This window comes from Macrobrachium nipponense, chromosome 20 (genome assembly GCF_015104395.2).
Source record: "Macrobrachium nipponense isolate FS-2020 chromosome 20, ASM1510439v2, whole genome shotgun sequence".
Lineage (NCBI taxonomy): Eukaryota > Metazoa > Arthropoda > Malacostraca > Decapoda > Palaemonidae > Macrobrachium > Macrobrachium nipponense.
The window spans coordinates 31,079,778-31,105,020 of record NC_061089.1 but is presented as its reverse complement, the minus strand read 5'-3'; the positions used below and the strand labels follow the sequence as shown (position 1 = coordinate 31,105,020).

At 47.1% G+C, this 25,243-nt stretch overlaps 1 protein-coding gene across 1 annotated transcript in view; it reads left to right on the top strand.

Annotated features, from left to right (window-relative positions):
* The first annotated feature begins 2,229 nt into the window (after positions 1 to 2,229).
* Positions 2,230 to 25,243, top strand: part of LOC135224437 (protein AATF-like) — a 109,815-nt gene continuing 86,801 nt past the window's right edge. Inside the window, exon 1 of the mRNA XM_064263428.1 lies at positions 2,230 to 2,383. Coding sequence (XP_064119498.1) covers positions 2,299 to 2,383 — 85 coding nt within the window. The 5' untranslated portion in view covers positions 2,230 to 2,298. The remainder of the gene's footprint in view (positions 2,384 to 25,243) is intronic.

The window sequence follows — 25,243 nt, the reverse complement described above, 5'->3', positions numbered from 1 at the left end:
TCGTCTTCAACGACACATAGTGTTGTTTCTCCTTAGCCGAGAATCAACTATACTATGAGATATCTTGCCATCAGGGACCTCGGTCTCTAGAAGGCAATTGACTTTCGCCTGTTGGGCACATGCCTTAAGAGAGTCATCACCTTGCCTTCTGGCATCGGTGACGAACAAATTATTTGTTTAGTCTCTTGGCATAACCCTTTTAAGGCGAAGGTCACGTGACTTGCTCGGGTGCTTGGACAACTTGCCTCCTACCGAACGCAGTCAGTCGGCAGCGTCAGAGCACCCAAGTCTGTTACGAACTTCGCTGTGGACTTAGTTCGGTTGTTCCATAACAGTCTTTTCTTCGTCCTAACGGCTTGTCACAGTACCCATACCATCGACACCCACCATTGAGTGTCGGTGTCCTATCCACTACCGAGAAGAACAACTTCGCTGCAGACGGATAGACCCAGTATGGGTACAGGACATCACCGAAGTCGAGAGAGGGATAGGTCATACGACCATTCCCTTCTTTTCCTCTGAGGTAATTGCATTGACTTTTCCTGCGAAGTCAAGCATCCAGGGGATGGGGATTCGTGACGCTCGATTTCGTACCGAATTCGTAGGCGAAGACTCTGAACCCTTCGGTTCCTGACGTATCGGTTAGAGTCCTTCACAATCCCCTCCCTAATGGACTTCACCGCCTTCGATGCGAAGGAGATGCTGCTTTGTCCTGTGAAAGCGCGACCGCGCTTTCTGAAGAACTCGACATCCCAGGCTGAGTGTTGAAGACTCTTCGTCAGCACCAAGATGACCTAGAAGTACACTCCCTCGAGTTACACAAGAACTTCTCCGTGGCGCAGGTACTGAAGGCAGGGGTCTGGTACAACCAGACCACTGGCACCTCCTTCTACCTTTTGGATATTGCCCACAGGTCCTTGGATCGTTTTCCTTGGGACCCGTGGTGGCTGCTCAACACGTTGTGTAGCTAACCCGGACCCTAGCAGGCTGAACAGCATCGAGTCCTGGTGTGACTGTAAGAATAGAATAAGTGAATGAGAGAGTGACTGGCTTCTCTTCCTATCTTTTTCTCCCCCTCTACCTGTGGGTAGAGGGATACGGTCATCACCTTGCTGGATAAGGACGAGATGCCGGTGAGCTACTCGACAGAGCCCCATCCTATCCCTTTCACTAGGGATGGGAGCGATATCCACCACTTCCCCTCCACAAGGGGGGGGAAGTGGATGCCAACAAGAGACAAACCATAACTTTATGTTGCCTCTTGCAAATAGGAACTTGTTCTTGTTTGCTGGTACGAAGAGATACGCTTGCCTCTCTCTTAGTACTTGGTCCAGAGGTCTGACCATTGATCCTGCGGTGCCACACCCCGATCAATCGGACAGAGGCTTGGATCCCTCCCTCGCTCTTACGACCAGGGAGGCATTCCAAGGTTGGGCGAACACCAGTCTGTTCACAAAAGACTCAGATTCCTCCCACCAAGAAGTGAGTCTTCCTATTGTAAAGGAACGAAGGTTTGTATGCCGTGTCGGAACAAATGACAATTTGTCCAAAATTGCATTTTTCCTAACTATACAAACCGGGGGTGCTGTCCTTTTACACATAGTCCCACCTCATGCCACCCCTCACTCTGCAGTTTTTGCTTGGGCCAAAAGCAAAAGTGATTTGTTTACCTCCCAGTCGCACGCGCGCGCCTGTCGGACAAGCAGTTAACTACCGAACCCCTTGTTCGAAAGATTAACGACCTATCCAGCTGCCGCTAGTACCTTCCTATTGTAAAAGGACCTCAGGTTTGTATAGTTAGGAAAAATGCAATTTTGGACAAATTGTCATATTTGGAAATGGCAATGATAGTAATAGACCTGAACTCTCAGATAATTCTGACAGTTACTGTAATGAATATGGTGATGTAACACAGATTTTCATATTGAATTATGAAAATGGTGTTACTTTACTCCATGCTTGAGAGATAACACACTGAAATGGGTCAACAATAAAAACTATGTAATTCAATTTTTTAATAATTATGTACTAAGTACGTACATATCATTTGTGCGTTTTATTACTACTATAATAAAACATTATATAAATAGTAATAATAATAATATAAGTTTTCACTGATTGGTATTTTGTATGTTGGTGCAGAATATTGCTTCATCATTGATATAGTATCTGTGCATGTCATTTGCTTACTTGGATGTTGCTCACAGTACTAGTTTAAGATTTACTGTAAGAAATGTTTTTTCCCATAGAAGAATACTATTTATATAACTGAACTTCCATGTTTCAGAATACTGAATAATGGCTAGTGAATTGAAGTCGTATGTTGAAAAGTTTTTGTTAAACCCAGCTGCTTCGTTTAATGTTGATGAAGAAGGAAATGAAGGTAAGCAATTCATTATTATGGTACTAAGGGTATTTGATTCAGTGATGATGAGTAACTCCTTTGAGGACTCACAGGGAATACCAAAAATGGGTTTTTCCTTTGTCAAAACTTGTTTTTTGTTAGGCTCAACTGTAAAGTACTGTAACTGTAGTGTATACATTTGTTCCTGCACAAATACAAACTTTTGTTCTACACAGAGAATTTGCTTCTGAACTTGAGCTGAAACAGGCATTCAAACTTATTGACAAGGTAGTCTACTACTGACAGGCAAGGGGAAGCCCAGCCCACGTTGGTATGCACTCCACTTAGCTTCTGGCTGCTGTCGTTCAGACATCTTTCATGACTCTCTACCTGACTTTTCCCATTCAAACATTTGATTAAACATGAGTATTCCTTGTCATTTTTGGGTTGTTGACTATGTGGTTTTATTGTTTTTTCAAACCCATTGGTCAAATTATCCTTCTTACAAGGAATTAAGTTTGTTTTTCCTTGCTGCTATGAATATGTACGTACATACTTTTTTTATTGGACATGTAACAACTTCTGGTAGTTACACAGCTGTTTCATTCTCTGACATACTTACTAATATGTTTACCTTTTATGTACGGTAGATTTAGCTGCTTGGAAGTTCAATGACAGTAGAATTGATCTTAATTAAGGTAATCCAGCTGTCACAGCATTCCTGTGTAGTCATTGGAAATAGGCTGTGTAGCCTTTTCCTTTTGATTCTTCCGAAGGTCATCTCTACTTTGGCTCGGTTGTGAGTTAAGAGTGGGGCAGGGGAAGTCTGCCCTCCATTAGAAGGCTTATTAAGCTTCTATCAGGGTACATTTCCCATCGAGGTAGGGCTGGGAGTGTTTATCTTAGCAGGGTTGGCACTGAGTGCCATTCCCTTAGCCTAGAGCTCAGTGCCATTCCCTTAGCCTAGAGGTTCTCTTGGTCTTTTCTCTGTGGACTATCAGGCTTGCTTTGCTTTGAGATACAACACATCTCATTGTGGGAACTTCTTTACATACAAGAAATGTGACACATGGAATAAACTGCCACCAAAGATGTAAATGGCAACAGTGTTGAAGAGTTTAAAAGAAAGCTAGACAACATCATTAGGGCAGTGTACATGAACAGTAAAACCTGCTCCTAGAGATAAGTGAGCACGTGATGTCAACTCAGATGGACTAATAAGTCTATGAGACATTCTAATCCTTGTAACTCCTTGTAATTGTAGCTTTCTGAGAGGAGTAAAGCATCAATCCTTAGTACACCTCCGTCGTTTTCCCTGTCTAGACTCGGTTTATGGCTGATGGGTTTTCTATGGTCGGATGACTATAGTAAGAGGTAATCACTTTTACCCCTCTCACCACAATCCTTTGGGATTGTATAGGAAGGTTTTTTGCATGGCTCGTTTGCAGGGGCCATTGGGTTTCATTTACTGACCTACGAGTCAGGTCAGGTTTGCTGATGATCCTCAGGTATTCTCCCTATCTTTCCTTGGTTGGTCGACTTGGGTGATAAAGAAATGCTTCAACTCTTCCCCAGGGGTCTTTTGAGATCACATGGGTTAGGGTTTGCACTGGCTGTTTGCAGTGCTCATTTGTTTCTGAATTCGTGGTTTTGATTAGTGTTTTCTGGGAGTAATGAGCCAGTGTTCCCAGTTCTTCCATAGTCAGACATCCATGGTTACCAGATAGCACTTTAATACTTCTGTCTCCGCCTCCTTGGGCCTGTTAGATGTGTTGTGTGACAGGTTTTATGAAGTTTTCCAATACCTCTGATCTTTCTGTTTTGATAATTTCGAGTGAAGGAAGAAAATTGTGACTATGTTTGACCATCCCTGCAGAAAGTCTTGATATGCTTCTAGCACTTGTCCCTTTTCTGAGGAAGAGAACTGATTGACCCACACTATGGTACTGTTGCACTTACAGTATACTGCATGCATAGGTGCAACCGTTACCTTATAGGCTGACTAGTCCCCAGCTGGCCGGTCCCTGAGGTGCCAGTCGAGTCAAGGCTCCCAGACCACTAGACTCCCTGACGCAACCTGTGTTCCATGCATTAGTGGAGCAGGGTCGTGGGAAAAAAAGTGCAAATGGAGATACAACCAACAGATTTGGCATGAGAACTCTTATTATCCCGATTTATCAAAATCAACTTCCTGCCACCTCAATACAGTAGTACAGTCTGGTCCCAAATTATGCATGTTCGAATTGCGCGATTCCCCTTTTATGCAGTTGCTAATTCTCAAAAATAGATTTTCTGTATCTGTGAAGCCGTTCAAATTCTGCGAGTCACGCGCCGCAAAATGTATCAGATCTATTGTCTTTTCAAATATTTTAGGTGGGGGGGTTTTGGTGGTATCTGAGAGAAGGGGTAGGGGGAATGCTTGGAGGAAAAAAAAACTTTTATTCCTCCAAGGGGGAATGCGAGAGAAAGATTTCCTGCTGAGCCATTAGCTAAAACTGAAGGCTCTGCCTCACGCATTTGTGCCATCATAGCGCAGTGTGTGTGAATGATCATCGCCATACGTATTATTCAGATCTGCGAAGTGTATTCTGATCATCCGCATCATGCAGATTTGATAATTTATTTTTTTCTATTGTTGAAATAGGTTTTGATGAAAATGACCAGTAAAAGTAATTAACAGAGAAGCAGATGTGTTTGAGAGAGAGAGACAGACTCAAAATTTCAACAGTGCAAGTATTGTGGAGGAGGTGGCTGTTCGGCCCACTGATTCTCCTAGGCAAAGGTCCCTGTCAAACTCCCCATAACCTGGGAGGAGGCATACTGGTAGCCCAAAGGAGGTCAGTCCGCCGCCACAAGCAGTTGCCCCCTCAAGTGATTCTGTTGACAAATCCCAGATCGCAACAGAGTGCCATTGGAAAGGCGTCTCTAAAGGAGTACCACTTTCGTCTAGAGCTTCCAGCTCCGGGGAGTCCTCTCCCAGGCGCCAGTCCAGTCCATTGAAAAGGAGGGTTCGGTGGTAAAGTTGTCTACCCTCTACAGTCCCCTGTAAAAAGGCTAGCCTTTTCCAGAAAGAATAGCCTACGTGTAGTTTTTGGGACTCCAGAGAGATTCTCTCAGGATATGACAGGAGAGGGATGTCATAGTGAGAGGATCCCAATGTCTAAGTCGTCTAGAAGGTCTTCCTCTGGCAGACTTTCGGAGGTTAAGAGTACGGGGAAGAGTAAACTTCCGGAGGTGTCATCGGCACCTATCCACACCTCTAATGCTTAAGGACAAGTAAGGCTCCCACCAGTCTCTCCTGTAATTCACGAGACTCCTCGGATACAGGTTCAGGGTTCGGAGTATGAGCACCCATCGGCTCAGAGGATTTCTACGGCTCTGGAACCGACAATAATTCAAGAGAAGTTGGGGGAAGGAAAAAGCCCACCGACTCCAGCGTCCATTGGTACCCAGGAATACAGTTGCGACTGAGCGTCCAGTAACGCCCGAACTTCCACTAGCTCCTGAGTGTCCAAGAGCGCCCGAGTGCCCACTAGCGCCCGAGCATCCAAGAGCGCCCACTACGCCCGAGCATCCAAGAGCGCCCACTAGCGCCTGAGCATCCATTGGCGCCAGGACGTACATTGGCGCCCGAGCATCCACAGGTATACATGCAATCAGGTGCACAGATAGACCAGTATGAAGCTCTCAGACAGTCTTATGTCATCAATTTCAGCTTCAGTCTTAACTGGATCTCAGGTGATGGCTGCCCCCGATCCTTCTTTTTCATCCATCCAGAACAAGTTAGACAGCATTTTGGGCTTTATTCAGTCTGCAGTGCCCCCTGTTCAACCTATAGAGAACTTATCACCTATTTCTTCAGCCGAAGAAGGAGAGAAAGGAGAAGAGGAGGAGAAAGTCTTCTCTCACTGCATACAAAGCCTTGCTGTTTTACTTTGTTGAAAATATTTTGGATTCGTTCTCACCAGTGACTCCCACATCGCCAGTGTCTTGTTACATGAGAGACAACCAGGAAAACTCCAGGAAATTTCCCAAACTAGTACTGTCCTTTTCAGCTCAAAAAGCGTTAAAGGAAATTAACCTTTGGCTTGAGGATGAGAGGGATCAAGGCAAAGTTAACTTCATTTTCCCTCCTTCTTGTCTTTCAATGAGAAGACACTTATGTTATAAAACCGGAGAAGCTCTCTCTTTGGGTGTGTCTGCCTCCACCCAGGGAGACTTCTCCGCTCTTATTGACTCAGTGAAAAGATCGGCTTTCAACTCGGCCAAGATCGTGTTTACGGTGTCAGAATTAGATCACCTAATTAAAAATATCTTTAGGCAATTTGAAGTTATAAGTTTCCTGGACTGGACAGTAGGAGCCTTGGGACGTAATCTCAAGAGTTATTCCTTGTTGGATGAGGAAGCCTTTGCAGGCATTTCGGGAATGAGCTCCTGTTCAGATAAGGGGATTAGAGATGGATCCTCAGAACTAGCCACTCTCTTCACGGTTAGGTATCCTAAAGAAGAGAGAACTTTGGTGTTCTTTTACATTGAAAGGAGTTTCTCTTACTCAAAAGTCTGCCTTACTTTATTCGCCTTTGGATAAGAAGCACCTGTTTCCAGAGGAGACAGTAGTGCTAGTTGCTTCCGAATTGCAAAAGAAAGCAACACAGGATCTTCTCTCGCAATCCATTAAACGTACTAGAGAAGATATTCCCAGTGTACGTCCCTCGCCAGCCAGCCAAGGACAACCCTTTCGGGGCAGGAGATTCGGTAGATATTCCCCAAAATCAACGGGTAGAGCATGTTTCACCCTTAGATCTATTAAAAAATCCACAACCAACCCCTCAACCAAGAAGTAATGTATCAGTCCTTCGGTGCATCAGTAGGTGCGAGACTCTGTCAATTTTGGGAAAGACTGGGAAGCGAGAGGGGCGGAACCTTGGATTGTAAAGGTTTTAAGAGAGGATACGATATTCCGTTCAAGAGAAAGCTCTCTGATAGCTTTGACAGCTTACTCAGAAAATTCAAAGAAATTCATCGCCCTCTCGGAAGTGGTTTCGTCCCTCTTGCAAAAGAAAGCAATAGAGTTAGTAGAAGAGCCACTAACCCAGGTTTTTGTACATGAACTTTCCTGTCAGATATATACTTAGCTATACGGTCTCTGACGTCACGACAGAATTCAAAACTCGCGGCACACGCGACAGGTAGGTCAGGTGATCTACCTTACCCGCCGCTGGGTGGCGGTTGTATGAACCAATCTCCCTTTCCAGCCAGATTTTCTCTGTCGCCGGTTTCGACTACACCTGTTGTCGTTACCTCCTGATAGTTTAATTCGTTTCTCGTTGCCTTGGATACTCTTGGACTGACTTTCGGTGAAGTACCTGATCTTGTTGGCTTGGCATACGCGCTTGTGGATTGTTTTTTGGATATTGGTTTGGATGAGGCTACCGAAAGCAACGGTAGATCCTCACACAGTATGCTTGAAGTGTAGAGGTAATGAATGTTCCTTTATTAACCCTTGTAATGAATGTGAGAAGTTGGATGAGGGTGAATGGAAGTCTCTTTCTTCCTACTTAAGGAAGTTGGAGAAAGACAGGGTGAGAAAAGCTTCGTCTAGAAGTTCTAGTAAGTCTCGTATTAGCGAGGTAGAAGTAGATAATCCTGTCGTAGCACTAGATCCTTCTCCCTTTTCAGCTCCTGCTCCCTGCATCGAACCCAAAAGATACGCCTTCGGAAGTGGCAACCATGAGAGCCACGATCCTTAGCATGGAGAAGAAAATTCGTTCGTTGCAAGGTAAGAGTGATAGTGCAAGTGATTTGTGCAGTGCCCCCAGTGCAGTGGAGGGTGCGTCTGATCGGCTCCTTAATGCTTCCAGGCCTAGACCTCTTCCAGACTCCAGTCCAGTGGAGGAGGAAAGTCAACAGCCGCAGGAAGGTTAGGGAGAACCCCCACCGATCAGGCGTCCCCTCGGTAGATCCTGATGTTCGTTCCCAGGCTGCCTTAATTCACGCCAAGAAGGAGGTTTTACGACAATGCTTCTCTTCTTCTTCATCGCCTTCTCCTAGAAGAGGATGGAGCGCCTCGGATTCCTCTCGACCGTTGAAGAGAGCCTGGAAGGCTCCTTGCGCCCTTCCTTCCAGCCCAGAGTGTTTTCCGGAGGAGCCTGAAGTGGACATCAAGAAACCCAGGAGGGATCAGGAGTACTCGCCTCAGAGTAGGCTTCGAACCTCGTCCCCTGTGGAGGAGTTTGCAAGATCTCCAGCTCGGATTCTTGCGGGGCTGCAAGCTCAGCTTTCGGCTCTTGCGGGCTCATTGGCTGGAGGCGCTCGTCGTAAGAAGGACGTCTCTCTCCCCGTCAAGAAGTCTAGGCTACCTTCTCCTGCGTTGCCTTCTCAGTCGGAGTCTGCTCTCTCTCCTGTACCAGCGGATAGAATGAGGCGCTCTTCCCTTGGCAGGACGGCCAGTCATCTTCCAGGCGCCAATTGCCCAGGAAGCTATCTCCTGGCGACTTCATTTCTCCCGTGAACGGGATCAAGCTCCTAGTAGCGCTCTTCTAAGGATAAGCGCACAGCTTCTACTTCTCGCTCCTTTCCGAAGAACCTCCAATCTCCGGATAAGGAGAGCCTCCCCCTGCATGGACACTTCTAGAGACAGGATCTCTCCTTATGTCAGACGACTAGAGCCTGGTAGGCACTACTCCCCAGGTAGCCGCTCTCCTGCTGCCAAGCGCTGTGTTGAAGATAGGCGCTACTCTCCTGATAGGCGCTTTTCGCCTGTTAGCCGCTCTGTTCAGGTCAGGCGTAAAGAACCTGAAAGAAGCTTCTCTGCTGGTAGACAAGCTTTTGCAGAGACCCACGCTTCTCGATCTAGGTATTTGGATCATGGTAGACGCCTGTCTCCTAGTAGGCGCTCTTCTCCAGGGATTCACTCTCCTGTTGGTAGGGCCTCCAAGAGCCTAGCAGGCGCTCCTCTTCATTTTAGGCGCAGTTCGCCAGGCAGCCGCTCTCCTCTTGACAGGCGCATGAGTCTGGTAGCGCCTTGAGCATAGTAGGCTCTCCTCTCCTAGCAGGCGCTCCCCCTTGGATTCCAACGTGTATCTCGGGACAGACTGCAAGATCACAGAGGACTCCCTCATCGAGTAGGAAGGACGCCTTTGATAGGAGCTCTCCCGAAAGCTTTGGCTTCTCCTGATAGGCGCCAGACGGCTGCCAGACACTCTTCACAGGATAGGCGCACTTCTTTAGAGAAGTCCGCCTGCTCTCGTAAAGAAGCCGAAGGTTCTTCGGTAGATGAAATAGAACCTTCAGAAGAGGACTTGGTAAAGGATTCTTTGGTCTCGTCTTACAAGAACTGACAGACCTCCTTCTTCAGGAGTTTGGAGACGCGCTTACTCCGGTCGCCCCTCCTTCTCCTCTCTCTTTATTCTCGACATCTAAGAAGACGAAGGTTTCCTCCTGTGTGAGAATGAAACCAACCATCTCAATGAAGAAGGCTTTTGAGAGGTTTTGGTGATTGGCTTCTTTCTAAGGAGGAGAAAGGGAAGACTGTTTTTTCTTTCCCTCCTTCTAAGCTTATGGGGAAACTTGGTTTCTGGTATGAGTCTGGAGAACCCCTAGGCCTGGGTCTTCCCTCATCTGGAGACGCGGACTTCTCTTCACTGGTGGGTGCCTCCCGACGCTCGGCCCTCTTGTCTGCTAAGACTACCTGGGCGATGAACGAGCTCGACCACCTGTTGAAGGGAATGTTCAGAGTCTTGGAAGTCTTTCAACTTCCTTGACTGGTCGTTGGGGGTCTTAGCTAAAAGGACTCAGAACCCGGATTCCCTTTCGCCCGAGGATCTTCAACAGTGTACTTACGTGCCATGGACAAGGCAGTGAGAGATGGATCTAGCGAAGTAGCCTCCCTGTTTGGAGCAGGGGTTATTAAGAAAAGATCGGTCTTCTGCTCTTTTCTGACCAAGTCAGTCTCTCATGCTCAGAGAGCCTCGCTACTATATTCGCAACTTTCGCCTCTTCTCTTTCCAAAGAATATAATACAGGACATCTCTGGAGCTATCTCCGCGAAGGCTCTCAAGATTCTGCTCGCTCAGTCTGCCCGGAAAACCTAGAACGACCTTCCAGACTAAGTCTAAGAAGGAGACTCCAGCTAGACAGGAGCCCTTTCGAGGGGCCCTCCTTCTAGAAGCCTCTACCTCAAGAGGTAATAGATCCTTCAAGAGAGGAAGATCCTTCTCTCGCTCTACCAGAGCGAAAAAGTAGGAAAAAAGTCCTCCAGACATCAGTAGGTGCCAGGCTACTAAGATTCGCAGAAGTCTGGGCACAGAGAGGAGCGGACAACTGGTCCCTCTCGATTATCCGGAAAGGATATCTGATTCCCTTCTTAGCAAGACCACCTATGACGACGACTCCGAGGGAGTTGGTGGCCAAGTACAGGGATCCCATCATGAGCCAACGCTCTTACTCTGGCAGTAGAACAAATGCTTGAGAAAGAGGCGATAGAGCTAGTGAGCGACCCATGCTCAGCGGGCTTTTACAATTGCCTTTTCCTAGTTCCAAAGCCTCAGGAGGATGGAGACCGGTTCTGGATGTAAGCGCCCTGAATTTCTTTGTAGAAAAGCGGAAGTTCGCCATGTAGACGACATCCTCAGTGTTGGCGGCTCTTCGTCCAGGGGATTGGATGGTGTCCCTAGATCTTCAGGACGCTTACTTCCATGTGCCGATCCATCCTTCTTCAAGGAAATACTTCAGGTTCATGATGGGAGGAAGGATATTCCAATTCAGGGCCTTGTGTTTCGGCCTTTCAACAGCCCCTCAGGTTTTCACAGGACTAATGAAAATGTAGCAAGATGGCTACATTTAGAGGGAGTGAGGGTGTCCCTTTACTTGGACGACTGGCTTATCAGAGCCAAGTCACAGGAAAGATGTTTGGAGGACCTACAAAAGACCCTTTTCATGGCGAGTTCTCTGGGACTTTTGGTGAACTTTCAAAAGTCTCAGTTAATCCCCAGTCAAGATCATATCTATCTGGGGATTCGGATGGTTTCTCTGGATTTTCGGGCTTTTCCATCTCCAGAAAGGATAGCCCGATGTTCAGAGAAAGTCACAACCTGTCTAGAGAAAGACGTATGCACAGCGAGGGAGTGGATGAGTTTGCTGGGGACACTCTCCTCGTTGGAGCAATTCCTTTCTCTAGGAAGGTTGCACCTCAGACCTCTCCAGTTCTTTCTACATCGGAACTGGCGTTGTCTTTCTCAAAACCTAGAGTTCTCCTTCAAGATTTCAAGAGGAATCAAGAAGGACCTCTCTTGGTGGGCGAACCCTCTCAGGTTTGCAGAAGGGATGTCCCTTCACATTCTGAACCCCAACCAACCGTTTTTGTTTCCGACGCGTCGGAAAACAGGATGGGAGCGACGCTCGGCTCAAGAGAAGTGTCAGGCACCTGGAAGGAGGAACAGGTGACCTGGCACATCAACAAGAAAGAGCTGATGGCTGTTTGGCTAGCTTTGAAAGCATTCGAGCCCTACGTCCTAGCTTCAACAGTTCAGATAAACTCGGACAACACCACGGCCCTGGCATACACCAGGAAGCAGGGGGGAACTCACTCCTTCTCCCTGTACGAGACAGCAAAAGACCTGCTGTGGGCAGAGGAAAGGAAGATTTGTCTCCTTACCAGGTTCGTACAGGGAGAAAAGAACGTCAGAGCAGACCTCCTGAGCAGAAAAGATCAAGTCCTGCCAGCGGAGTGGACTCTTCACGAGGATGTTTGCCAGGACCTGTGGAGACTATGGGGCAGGCCTCACATAGACCTCTTCGCCACAGCCAAGAATGTGAGGATAGACAACTACTGCTCTCCTATATCAGACCCGAGGGCAGTGTCAATAGATGCCTTTCTCCTAGATTGGAAGGGCCTAGACACGTATGCTTTTCCTCCCTTCAAGATACTGGGAGAAACTCTCAAGAAGTTTGCAGAATCGGAGGCAGCAAGGATGACGTTGATAGCCCCTTTCTGGCCCGCACAAGTCTGGTTCACAGAGGTACTGGAATGGTTAGTAGACATTCCGAGATCCCTACCACAGAGGATCGATCTGCTCAGACAACCCCACTTCGACAGGTATCACAGAAACCTCCCCGCTCTCGGTCTGACTGGCTTCAGACTGTCAAAAGTTTGGTCAGAGCGAGAGGGTTTTCTGCAAGAGCTGCAACGGCTATCGCAGCAGCAAGAAGGCCCTCTACCCTTAGAGTCTACCAATCGAAGTGGGACGTCTTTCGGCGGTGGTGTAGGAACCATCACCTTTCCTCTTCCAGTACCTCTGTAACCCAAATAGCAGACTTCTTACTTTTCCTTAGGGAAAAAGGTGGACTGGCGTTATCAACCATTAAAGGATATCGTAGCATGCTTGCTGCAGTGTTTAGGCACAGAGACCTAAACATTTCAGAAAACAAAGACCTTCATGATCTAATAAGATCATTTGAAACATCCAAAAAGGTTTCGTCAGAGATTCCGAGTTGGAATCTGGATGTAGTGCTGCGTTTCCTTAGGTCCCCTAAGTTCGAACCGCCTCAGTCTGCCTCTTTTAGAGACCTCACGAGAAAGACACTTTTTCTCATGGCATTGGCTTCCGCAAAAAGGATTAGTGAGCTCCATGCAATAGAAGGGAGAGTGGGGTTCAAAGGAGATGCAGCGATCTGTGCCTTCCTGCCTTCGTTCTTGGCCAAGAATGAGAACCCCTCAAATCCTTGGCCTAGGAGTTTTGAAATCCAAGGTTTATCTGCCTTAGTAGGCGAGGAAGCAGAGAGGTCACTTTGCCCAGTACGAAGTCTAAAGTTTTACCTTCAGAGGAAGAAGAAACTTAAAGGGCAATGATGTCAACCTTTGGTGCTCTGTAAGAGATCCAAGGAGGGCTCTATCTAAGAATGCGCTTTCTTTCTTCATCAGAAGCCTGGTGAAAGAAGCACATGTGACATGTGATGAAAGTCAATTCAAGCTTCTGAAGGTCAAAGCTCATGAGGTAAGAGCTATTGCCACTTCATTAACTTTCAATAAAAACATGTCCCTGAGTAATATTATGAAAGCAACATTCTGGCGTTGCAACTCAGTCTTCGCGAACCACTATCTGAGAGACGTCAAAATCACGTATGAAAAGTGCTTTGCGTTAGGCCCATACGTATCGGCGGATTCGGTGCTGGGGCAGGGAGCTTGAGACATATCCTTTGTAGTGTATTTTTCCCCCGTGTTTAGTTTGTAAGTTTTTTGGTTGTTTTGAAAGAGCATGCGGGTAGGCATCTCTTTCATGTCGTATGTTTTAACAATGATTAGATTGGTTAAGTGATCAGTTTTATGTTTGAGCTCCTTGCAATGATAGTGGTTAGGTTCTGTCATATAAGAGGGCGAATCCCCTTTGACAAGATCCTGCTCGGATTCTATCAAGTAAGCGGATACCAAATCCCTTTGATAGACCCAAAGAGTCTGTCAGCTGTAGGTCACGCCCTCGCTGAAGCTCTTCAGGCAACGCAGACTAATAGACTGTAACTATGAAGTCTTCTGCCTAAAACAGGTAAGAACCAAGGTTGTATTTTACATCCTATAACAGGTGTTGTTTCCCTTTTCCATGTTAATATTGCTGTCTCTTTCCCTCACCAAGGGTGTCAATCAGCTAAGTATATATCTGACAGGAAAGTTTCATGTACAAAAATGTTATTGTTAGTATACAATAAGGTTTTGTACATACTTACCTGGCAGATATATAAGATTGATGGCCCGCCCAGCCTCCCCTCAGGAGACAGGTGGAAGAGAAAATCTGGCTGGAAAGGGAGATTGGTTCATACAACCGCCACCCAGTGGCGGGTAAAGTAGATCACCTGACCTACCTGTCGCGTGTGCCGCGAGTTTTGAATTCAGTCGTGACGTCAGAGACATATAGCTAAGTATATATCTGCCAGGTAAGTATGTACAAAACCTTATTGTATACTAACAATAACATTTTTACAATCGTTGGTTCGTTGTCCCCAAATCATCGGGGGGATGGAGACCCGTATTGGACGTAAGCACTCTGAACCAATATGTGCAGAGGATAAAGTTCAAGATGGAGACGAATCAGTCTGTTCTTTCATCAATCCGGCAGGGGAATTGGAGGGATTGGATGATCTCTATGGATATGGAGGACGCATATGAAAGGCCTAGGGTTTTTGATTAATAATATATTACCAATATGTTTGCTGTGACCTATGGAATGTGAAGAACAGTGGAGAAGCAACGACCCGAGAAAGCTGACGAATAGTTTCTGTGGATGGCGTGACATAAAACTGCATAGTTAGACAAGTCAATGTAGTACTCAGTTCATGAACTCTCTTTCCAAAGTGCCTTTGTGAAACTGGATGCAGCTAGTATTGTGAGGCGCTAACGAAGTGTGCGTTCGTAAGTGCGTGTGCGCCTCTTCTATTGAAAATGTTGGATACCCAAGTCTATGGGGGGATTTTGATAGAGGCGTCTTTCGAAGAAAGGCAAGATGCCGTGGTGCTTACCGGGAGTTTTTTTATAATATAGTGCTTTAAGTGTTCCGGCTGCTTGGGTGAGTGTTGAAGTGTTTTAGCCGAAGACTGGCTTGTTATCTATTTGACATTTTTATAAGAATATCTAATCTTTGATTTTGTTGCTAAACTTATGGGTACTTACGAGTGTGTTTCTCGTGTCTTTGAAACAGACGGTTCTGGCAAAGGGGAACCAAGAGTCTTAGGGGGACAGAGAGTCCCAGATGGGACAGACATTTTGGTGTGACTACATTTACTGTTTAGACATTTTGAAAGTGGGGTAACTTGAATTAAGTTAGTCTGTGAGACCTAATTGATTTCCTGTTTTTTTTCATTGTTAATAAATGTATTTTTTCATAATGCAACTCTCTCATTTTCATTACCTGTTAGAGAGAGGTGGAGAGAGAGAGAGAGATTGCTTGGAGAGAGAGAGAGAGGTCGCGAGCCGTTGATCGCTTGGAGAGAGAGAGAGAGAGAGAGAGAGAGAGAGAGAGAGAGAGAGAGAGAGAGAGAGAGAGAGAGAGGGGAGGGCTGTGTGTATTAGTTTGCCTTGACACTCAAGTTACACGTTTACCAAATGAATAATGAGGAAATAACCTCATTACAGGGTTTGGTGGCAGGCGGTGAAAAAGGGGTATAAAAGTTTTTTTTTTTTCTTTTTATGCCTGGGAACGCCAATGAAGAGATAGGTGACCAGTTAGAAAATAAAAGGGTTATGGCTTAGCGATAGTTTTCGAACAACAAAGCCTTTGTGGGATTGTAGAAAATTGTTAGTTTTCAGTTAATAAGTGAGAAAAAAATGAGAAATATCTATCTGTTAACTGTGCTAAGGGGAGGGGGAAGGATTTTCTTAGACTCAGCATTTGGCCCAGGCAGTCTGCCTACTAGTTGCAGCAGCACGCAGTATGACTTCCGTGTGTAATGTCGAGTGCATCCCGAGATAATCGTGCGTGTATCACTGCCGTGTCTTACGCGAATTCCGAGTTCTTTTTGTTCCCATTATGGAGTGGTGAGTGTTAAAAAAACATTGTCTTTTAAGGGGAGGGTTTTTTAAAAATATTTCAGTGTAATGGGACTGGTTCAAGAGGTCGAAAATTTTTTTTCTTTCCCCATAATAGCAAAGTGACGTGTTTTCTTTATTGGCGTGTGTTTATAATACTAGACGTATTTGTCTTTGTTTAAAACATAAGGGTGTATAAAAAGGATTTTGATGTAGGAAAAATCTATTTCTGGGTGATTGGCTCGTGTCGCCCTATGAAAGGATCCTTAATATCATTCTTTCTAGGCAAAATTAATCTAAAATTACCAGAGAAAAACAAAATTAAGAAAATGTCAGTAAAACTGACTCGCTCACTCTATAAAGAAGTGTCGGTATGAGAATAGGGGCGAGTGGGATCACTACCACGAGACATTCACCATTTAGACCTTCCAATCAAAATCCCCACTAGAGAGAGCTGATACTAACGGGTGATGCGGCCGCTACTACTACTACTAGGGACGCCACGGACAGCAGCGCCCCTAGCGGTCATCCTTAATCTATGAACATCTTGTCCTGCAGGGAGGGCAAACAAATACAGGGTGGGTTTCATAGGGCGACACGAGCCAATCACCCAGAAATAGATTTTTCCTACGTCAAAATCCTTTTTCTGGGCTCAGCTCGTGTCGGCCTATGAAAGAGTACCAGAGAAACAGACAAGATGGGAAAAAGGACAAATGAAAATCAGTTGTAAAAAGAGGGATATATAAGTGAATCAGGTATATTACAGAATACAAACTAAGTACTTAAAGCTAACTTATTCTAAACAATGACATAAAAAAGAAAGTCAATAATATAAAGTACTTAAAATTATTAACTTATATTAAAACATAGTAATATACAATAATGCAATGCAAATTAACAAAATAGATTCACTTAAGTAAGGTATTTACATAATATACAAACACATTGTGTCCTACCCTAGCATAAAAATAAGGGTAGGTACACTGAAGTACATTATAAGTACATAGTGTGGATGTCCCTAGCAAAAAATAAGGGACAATCCACCAATATGATCTCAGCAGCTAAGGCTAGAGTATCCGAATAGCATGGCGATAGGGTGAGGCATGTTGGATGAGGTAGGTAGAAAGGAGACCTGGATCTATACTATGACTACTATACAGTATCAGGAGAAACAATGTTTCCCGCTGCTACTGCAGAAAATTTTAAAGATTCAAGGACTTTAGGTAGTGACGTTTAAAGACTGTCGGAGATTTCCATCCAGTATACTTTTTAAGATCCTCGAAGTTCATATGTTGAAAGTAGTTAATTGAGGTGGCTACTCCCTGATGTCATGTGCTTTTGGCTGGAATGAATCAGGATTGGCTTGTTTAATGAAGTAAAGGATCTGTTGTCTAATTCCTTTTACTGATAAAGTACCACCTTTTTCTCTCATGAAGAGAGAACCTGAGGATCTTGAGGATGTGCGAGATAGAAAGGCTCTTAAAGTTGATACTGGCAGAGAGAAGGATCTTGCGGAAGTGGGATGACTTTCCAAGGAGCCCACCTTGCAAGAGGATCCTCATTTTAGCCAAAAAACTACGATCCGAAGCAAGCAGAACTTCTCCTGAGGGGAGGAATTCCACATGACCCGCATCTCTGGATAGAGCCGACAGTTCTGAAATTCTAGCTCCTGAAGCTAGGCTTAATAAGAATAACGTCTTCTAAGAAGCATTATGAATGTACAAGACGAGGTTGTCAGTATCTGATGCTAGTTTGAGGACATCATTTAAGAACCATGAGACTGCAGTAGGCCTTTGAGAAGGTCTAAGTCTAGCACAGGCTTTAGGAATAGACGTAAAGTAAGATTCAGTTAGGTCTATCTGGAAACCCAACTGGAAGATCTTCTTCAAAGCCGTTTATGAGTAGTAATAGTGCTAGCTGCTAAACCTTTTTCAAACAAGGATCTGAAAAAGGATATAGCTAAGTTAACTGTCATGGTTGTAGTGTTTGATTCTTTCAGGAAGGATGCTAATTTTTTAACAGCTGAGTCATATTGTCTAATAGTTGACTCTCTCTTATCTGATTCTAGGAAGAGGATGTTTTGTTAGCCGCAAACTTCATGAAGTCCATAAAGTTAGGGTCTGAAGAATTCCTGAGGAAGCGAACACAGTCCTCATTTGTACTGATTGTGACAGCTTGGGATTGGGAATCCGTTGAGGTCGGAGACCCAATTCCAGAAGCAGAGGATACAGTTGCTCTTGGGGCCCAGTCTGGGCCGAGCAACTCAGAGCTACTAGTCCCTTGAAAGTCCTCAGCTTGCTCAAGACTTTCAAGAGAAGATTCACTGGAGGAAAGACATAAATTTTTCTTCACTGATTCCAATCTAACGACAGGGCGTCCGTGGCATAAGCCAGAGGGTCCAGGTTGGGGGCCACATAGCAAGGGAGCTTGTGGTTTGCTTGTGAAGCGAAGAGATCCACTTGGAGACCTGGGACTCTCCGGCATATCCACTGGAATGACCTGTCGTCCAGGGACCATTCTGATTCCAGAGGGACCGACCGGGACAAAGCGTCTGCTATCACATTTCTTACCCCCACCAGGTGAGTGGCGGACAGATGCCATTTGTGTTTGTCTGCTAGTGCAAAGATGGCTATCATGACATGGTTCACATGTTTGGATTTGACCCTCCTCTGTTGATGCAATGAACTACCACTGCACTGTCCAAAAACTAGTCTTAGATGAGACTTTTTCGGGGGAAGAAGTCTCTTCAGGGTAAGAAATACTGCCATTGCCTCCAAGACGTTTATGTGGAGCTGGCGGAACTGAACTGACCAAGTCCCCTGAACTTGCTTGAATTGAGAATATCCCCCCCACCCGGACAGGGAGGCATCCGTGTGAATGGTTAACACTGGAACGGGATATTGAAGGGGTACTAGTTTGGCCAGGTTCTTCACTTTTGTCCATGGACGGAGCTGATTGCGAAGGATCTGTGGAATTACTGACAACTTGTCTCGAGATTTGGCGTTTGCTCTCGATCGCCAAACTCGGTTTATATCTTTCAGCCTTGCTTTCAGGAGGATGTCTGTCACTGAGGCAAACTGAAGAGAACTAGGATTCTTTCCTGGCTTCTCCTTGATGTTTGTTTGCATTTGAGAAATTGTTTCACAGACTTGGCTATTTCTTTCCGTTTGACCACTGGAATTGACAGATTGTGGGAAGACAAATCCCATTGGATTCCTAGCCACTGAAAACGAGACTCTGGAGTAAGTCTGGATTTCGTCTTTGTTTATCTGGAACCCCAGATGTTCCAGAAATTGAACTACCTTTTTCGTGGCTTTGAGACGTTCCTCGACTGTTGGTGCCCAGATCAACCAATCGTCGAGTATGCTGCTACCATTATCCCTTGAGTTCTCAACTGTTTTTGAACCACCCACTTCTGCTATTTTCGTGAATACCCTGGGGGCTACATTCAGACCGAAGGGCATCACTTTGAATGAGAACGTCTGATTTCCTAGTTTGAAGCCTAGGAATGGGCGGAAGTGCCTGGCTATAGGGATATGATAGTATGCGTCTGTAAGATCGATGGAGCATGTGACGGCTCCACGAGGAAGTAGGTCCTTACCTGCGAGATGGTAAGCATTTTGAACTTGTCGCAACGAATGAAAGAGTTTAGCCTTGACAATTCTAAGATTACCCTTCTTTTTGTTGAGCCTTTCTTTGGCACGCTGAATAAGCGACCTTGAAATTTTAGATGCTTGACTCTCGCCTAATAGCTCCTTTCTGAAGGAGTTCGCTCGCGTAATCTGTCAATTCCTTGAAGGTTCCTGATAAAATGATTTGATTGGAGGGGGATCTTTGATCCAACTCCAACCCAATCCCTTGGACACTATGCTCTGTGCCCAATTGCTGAACCCCCACCTGTGACGGAAGAGGAACAGCCTCCCTCCTACCTGGGGAGCCTCACTGTTGTTGGGCGGGTTGACCTCCACGCCCTCCTCTGACTGCCTACCCCTTGTCGCTCTTGCCTGTGCCACGCTGGCGAAAGTGGCCTCTTGCTCTGCTACCTCTCGACTGCCTTTTAAAGGGAGGGTAAGCCTGACCTTCATACATAGGGTTGAAGGCCGGCGAGAGTGCGTAGGAGGTCGAGGGTTGCGGACTGAGGAGCAACAGGAGGATGGGTTGGGTCTGTTTTTTGAGGTTGATGGTTGTCCCTGTTGGGTAACTGGGACGGCCTGAACGAACTGCTGTTGCTGCTGATGTTTTTTGGTAAGGCTGGAACCTTTTACCAGACTTCTTTAGTTTCTTACCAGCAGCGGGGGCGGATTCTTGTTTCCTCTTAGAGGAGATACCCCACCTAGCTCTAAGGCTCTGGTTGAGCCTAGCAGCCTCATGGTGCACCTCATTCACAGCGGACTCTGGGAAGAGGTCCGCCCCCACATGCTGGAAGCCAGGAGTCTATTAGGTTCGTGCCTATAGTGCACTCCTGCAGAACGTGCTTTCGGCAGTTCCTCCTAGCTTGGAAGAAGTCGAAAGCATCCGTGAACTGTTTGAAGCTGAGACTTGGCCAGAATCTTAAATAGAGGTTCTGTGCCATACGATAGAGCCGCCATCTCAGTGATAATTAGAGAGTTGAGGGATCTTCCAAACCTAGTTCGAGCATCGAACTCTGCCTGGATCAAGGTATCAGGCAGCCTTGGAAGCTTTTCGCCAAACTGGTCCATTGCACAGTCTGGTTTGAGCTTACAAGCGTGAATGTGGCAGGCAAGTTCTCCCACAATTCTCCGAAGGCTGGAAAGAGCGGAGAAGTAGAATCCGCTTCCCTCAGCTGTGGCATGGGCTCATCCTTGAGGACTGCCTGAAGAGTCGCTTCCACTATTTTGGTAGCGAACGGAAGAGGAAGCCTCCTCCTCCGTCGCAAAATAGTGAAAGGACTCTTGAAAGCCTGGAGCTTAGTGTTGGTACACTCCCAGTCCTCTAGGCAGTGAACCCATTCCCGCTGAGCGTGCTCTCTACTATAAAGCACGTTCTCTCTGGAGATCTTGTCCTCCCTAGTGAGGGCCGCCACGGTCAGCCTAGCATATCCAATGAAAGGCTGAGTCAATCCCGGAGGATAAAACTCGAAGTCCTCAATTCTTCGAGTTCCACACTCCGGGACAGAGATCATACCGTCCTTGAATGGAGCGTAAAGCGGCCACTCTCCATGGGTTATCCATGGAGAAGGCTGGTAGCGACTCATAAGGAGGTAGCTGGAGAATGCCAGCACCTGCTACTGGGGAGACTGGATGAGGAGCCTGAGCAAGCCCCAGCTACTCGGTCCTCATTCTCTCTAACTCTGTTAGAGAGATCTTGGATGGACTGGCCCAGACTGACTAAGGGTGTTCGACAGCTGTGCAAACATCTGTTCGAACTTGGTTCCGAGGGCGGAGACCTGCGAGCCTACCATCTCTCCTACCTGTTGCATCACCACTGCTGAGAAGGCAGTGGGATCAAAGGTGCTCGGTCCCGCTACTCCAACTGGCGTTGCCGGAGTGGATGCGGTGGAGGCCGGAGAAGGCATTGGCTCAGCAGGAGCGCGAGCCTTCTCCTTAGAAGCCTTGCTTCTAGAGCTCTTGGAGTATGAAGAGCTCGGCTTAGCCTTCACCGCGTCAGCATAGGAAGTCGAAGACTTCTTTACTGAAGAAGACGACGACGACTTCTTAGAAGTCGTCTTATGGAGGGTCTTCTGTTCTTCTGTCCCTTCACCTTTGGGGGTACAGAGAGAGCGGGAGAGCGGGCAGGGATCTCAGATCCCGTAAAGCCTGGAAAGAAGCAGTAGAAGGGACAGGAGAAGATCCAGGAGCGCCCAAGGAAAGACCTTGGGCGCCCGACACACCTACCTCAACCAACAAATCCTCCGCACCTACCGCCATAGGCTCAATATTTAGGTCCAAGGTTGCGACGTCTGGGACCGGCTCGTGCGTGGCCACGGCCCCGAACGACTGCTGCACCTCTTGCTGGATGGAGGCGATGAGAGGGGCTGCAGAGATAGGTCAACGTATCCTGTTGATTTGCCGCCGGGGAAGATCTGAACGGCCAGCTTCTTATCCAAGATGTATGGCTGGCCCTTGCGGCGTTCTTTCCCGAAGCCGCCCACCAAGCCTTCAGGGTTGCTAGGGCGACTTCCTTCACGGCGGCAGCCTGAAAGAGAAGGCGAAATGAAGCTTCTAGTGGCGGGGACGGGGTTTAACAAGCTTATGACTAAGTGGTGCAGGCTTCCGGGTGCCAGACGATCATGGCGTTGTGGGTCGTAGCACACAGGGCGTGAGTCCTGCACTCATCGTGGGCGCAGGGGTTGTACAGCGTCGCATTGCACCCTAGGACCTGACAGTTGGTAGCCTGTAAGTGGAAAGATACATAAGTATCAGGAGAACACTTACAGCCTAACAATTGCTCCGCTGCATGCCGGAGCGAGAAAGTTAGATTAAACCAGAGCCCCGCCATAATACGTGTGGTAACAAGGTGGTTGGAGTTGTCCAAGGCTACGCCGGAGACAAGAGAAAGAATCCAACCAGGTGTGGTGGTGAGGAATGAAACCACGACGGAAAACGACGGAGATGGTATACACACAGTTAGATAATATACTGAAATTCACCGTAAAATTAGGGTATATCCTTATATTATAACGAAATAAATATCAATCTTTTCCCCGTCTCCTACTAAAGAGTGCCCGGGTAAGAAGCAAGCTCTCCTCCGGTAGCAGGAAAAAGGGAAGGATATAGTAGGCAAGCAATAGACCACTAGTAGTGACCACCCCGCCCGCTGGCGGAGCCAGACGAACTATAACCAAAGGTGCCCCGGCTGCGGCGGAGGCTCCGTTCGTTACAGTGGGGGAAAGGTGGGAACTGAGCAATGGGGGGGGGGGGGGGGTGGGGGGGGGGGTTCCCCCCGGCGTGACGCGGCTGGAGAGAGAGAGGGGGGGGGTGGCCTACTCCTCCCCGTCCCAACAACTACCCGCTCGGTGACCCGGTACCGATACAAGTGGTCGCCCTATACCCCAGCTGGGAAGAACCCCTGGCCTCCTCAGAGAAGGAGGGAGGAAGGCTACTGAGGTTGTCATGGCAACCAAGGGGTCCCCCAGACCCCTCCCTATACCTGGTAGGGAGGGAAGGGGAAGGGTAAGGTGCGATGGAACACGTGACCGCAAGTGGCCTAAGCCGCGATAGCAACACAACCGTGGGAGGGCCACGTGAACCAGGCTGTACCAACACATGGGACATGCACCTAGGCTAGCCTAACACCCTAAATAGAACTAAAATTACATCGTAAAAGGTGGAAAAGACACTTTTCGTAAAAGAAAAAGAAGCCCAGGAGGAGGCAAACTGTTCCGAGGAACAGTTGACTACTCGGAGCCAGCGATAGCCGATGAAGAGCAAGAGCCGGGATGCTGGGCCAGAAACACAGAATAGCCCTAAATACCAAACTAAGAGAAATGGTAAACGGGCTGACCTAGCTAAAAAGGCGATGTAAAAAACGATCGAACGTGATATAGTAACGCCCATAAGGTACAAGAAGTCCCAGTATGGAAGACCGGGAATTCTTAACACGAGGCAGCATGGCGCCGCCACGAGTCGACGGGGAAACCGTATATGACCTATTAGAAGGAAAATACTGGTCCCTGGAAGACTAAAATACGTTAAAATACTACTTATGAGGCACTTAACTTAGCCGATGCGATGGCAGCACGTCCCATGGTTAATAAGGAGGTAAATCCAAAGATTATACGGCACAAGAGAAAAAAGCGTACAACGCGTACCGTCTAATGATTAAGGATGACCGCTAGGGGCGCTGCTGTCCGTGGCGTCCCTAGTAGTAGTAGTAGCGGCCGCATCACCCGTTAGTATCAGCTCTCTCTAGTGGGGATTTTGATTGGAAGGTCTAAATGGTGAATGTCTCGTGGTAGTGATCCCACTCGCCCCTATTCTCATACCGACACTTCTTTTATAGAGTGAGCGAGTCAGTTTTACTGACATTTTCTTAATTTTGTTTTTCTCTGGTAATTTTAGATTAATTTTGCCTAGAAAGAATTATATTAAGGATCCTTTCATAGGCCGACACGAGCTGAGCCCAGAAAGATGTTTTTTTCATGCATGTGAAGTGTGCTTAGATAGCATATCTAGCTTGGAGACAGAGTGGCCACACAATTTTACGGGCTCAGCACATTTCTGCTAACCGCGCAGAGAGGCGCATTGTGAGGGGATTACTGGCATGCCTCGAGAGATAGTGCAGGGGAGGGTACTACTGCTGGTACTACTGGTCTGCCTTGGGGAGTGTTCTATCACTTGACGGGGGGGTGTCAACGCTCGGGGGGGGGGAGAAACTTTTTTTTCTCATTGGGGGTGAACTCCTTTTTTTTTTCTTTGTGTCGGGGTGTTGGGGGATGAGTTTGCCCTTGACAATGAATTTCCAATACTAAGATATCAGCTGATTGATTAGTTGATGAAGTGAAATGCCCGTAGAGTCTTTCTTTTAGAAAAGTTTTTTTTTTCCTCTTGGATGAAGAGAAAAGGAAATAAAAGAGAATTGAAATGCATTGTATGGGTGTAGTTTTCCTTGTGCCATGGAAGACACAAAATGGGGATACACAGATTATTATTATTGTTTTTGTACATGCAACTACCCCGGCAGATATATAGTTAGCTAATGTCTGTGACGTCCCGACAGAATTCAAAACTTCCAAGGCCTCCCAGCCGAGGAAGAAGAAGGTGGCCTCTCTCTCTCACAAGTATAGCTCTGAGACTTATTAGGGTCTGTCCTGCTCCGGCGGGACAGGTGGGTCTTCTGCTGGTCATCCCGTTCCTCCGGGAACGGGGTCCGTCTCTCCTTCCTCAGGGAAGAAGAAGACGGGGACCATAGAGGTACCAGCTACTGCTGGTACCTCTGCTCCTGGTTCCAGAGGTTCTGCCTCCAGACCGGGAACCATCTTGGCTACTCACGAGCGAGTGCCACTGAGTGTACAATCACCTACTGGTGGTCGTGCAGCCAGGAACCAGACAGCTGAGCATGCTCACCGTCAGGATCCAGGCACGGAGCGGAAGATTGGCAAGTGTTGCTCAGGTGACTCTCGCCAGATCAGCGATCGCTCTCGCAGCAATCTCCTGGTTCCCAGGGTTGATGTGACTGTTCCACCCGACCGTTCACATGTCAAGGCTGGGAAGAGGTCCCCCCAGTCACCAGGACCAGCCTCGGCTGCTTCTGGTACTGTGGCGAGTTGTGAGGACAGTGCTCGCTCTCACCGCATCAATGGACACTACCAGTCACCCGACCGTCACTCCCACCGGGACCGGACGGCTTGCACGACTGGTAGCAGCTCCCCTGACGCACGAGACCAATGCTACCGTCCTCAGTCCAGCGCTTCTCCACATGGAGAC